At 37.5% G+C, this 672-nt stretch overlaps 1 protein-coding gene across 2 annotated transcripts in view; it reads left to right on the top strand.

Moving 5' to 3' along the window:
- The first annotated feature begins 106 nt into the window (after positions 1-106).
- LOC112560574 (gem-associated protein 5-like) overlaps positions 107-672 on the top strand; it is a 74,024-nt gene continuing 73,458 nt past the window's right edge. For both annotated transcript variants that reach the window (XM_025232501.1, XM_025232500.1), the window contains exon 1: positions 107-597. In XM_025232501.1, coding sequence (XP_025088286.1) covers positions 202-597 — 396 coding nt within the window. In that variant the 5' untranslated portion in view covers positions 107-201. The remainder of the gene's footprint in view (positions 598-672) is intronic.

Raw genomic sequence — 672 nt, 5'->3', positions numbered from 1 at the left:
AAAATAATAAACTTATATTTTGAAAATTGGAAGATAAACAAAGGAATACGTATTATAACGCTATATTAATCCATTCTGTCAAAATTTAATTTATTTTTACATTAAACGCAAATCGTTCTGTGACGGGAAGTTCGAAATTGAAAGCAGATCGCAAGCTGACGGAGCTACGTCAGCGTGGACTAAGGATTTGTTCTATACAGAATGTCACTAAAGTCTCTTCCCCCGTCTCCAAACTGGTATATGAGTGCAATCAGTGATGCCAATGAAAGGGGACTGTATGTTTATGGAGCAATGCAGAAAGTATACGTCTTTGATATCTCAGTTCCCTCAAGCGGACTGCGAATGCTTGGCTATTATCCTGGCCACGAAGATCGAGTAACATCAGTTGCTCTTTGTCCGAACGATGAAGTTTCAGTCTTCTCAAATAATCAGTTGACGAAGACAACACTGGAGGCCAGTTCTGAAGAAAAATATGCTTTTGGTTTGTCTAAAGAAAGCTTAGCTGGTTCTTTGTGTTGTAGTGCTGGAGATGATATGGTTGTCAAAATTTGGGAAGTAAACAGCTTCACTGATGTCCAATCTCACAAGGAACACAAAGTAAGCGAGGTTTAACTTTAAAAAAATTTTCATCATTTCATCTGCCAGAATGCTTTTTCATACTGAATTCTGTTT

Source organism: Pomacea canaliculata, linkage group LG3 (genome assembly GCF_003073045.1).
Source record: "Pomacea canaliculata isolate SZHN2017 linkage group LG3, ASM307304v1, whole genome shotgun sequence".
Taxonomy (NCBI): Eukaryota; Metazoa; Mollusca; class Gastropoda; order Architaenioglossa; family Ampullariidae; genus Pomacea; species Pomacea canaliculata.
Note: the sequence above shows the minus strand (reverse complement) of the source record. Positions and strands in the feature narration are given on the sequence as shown.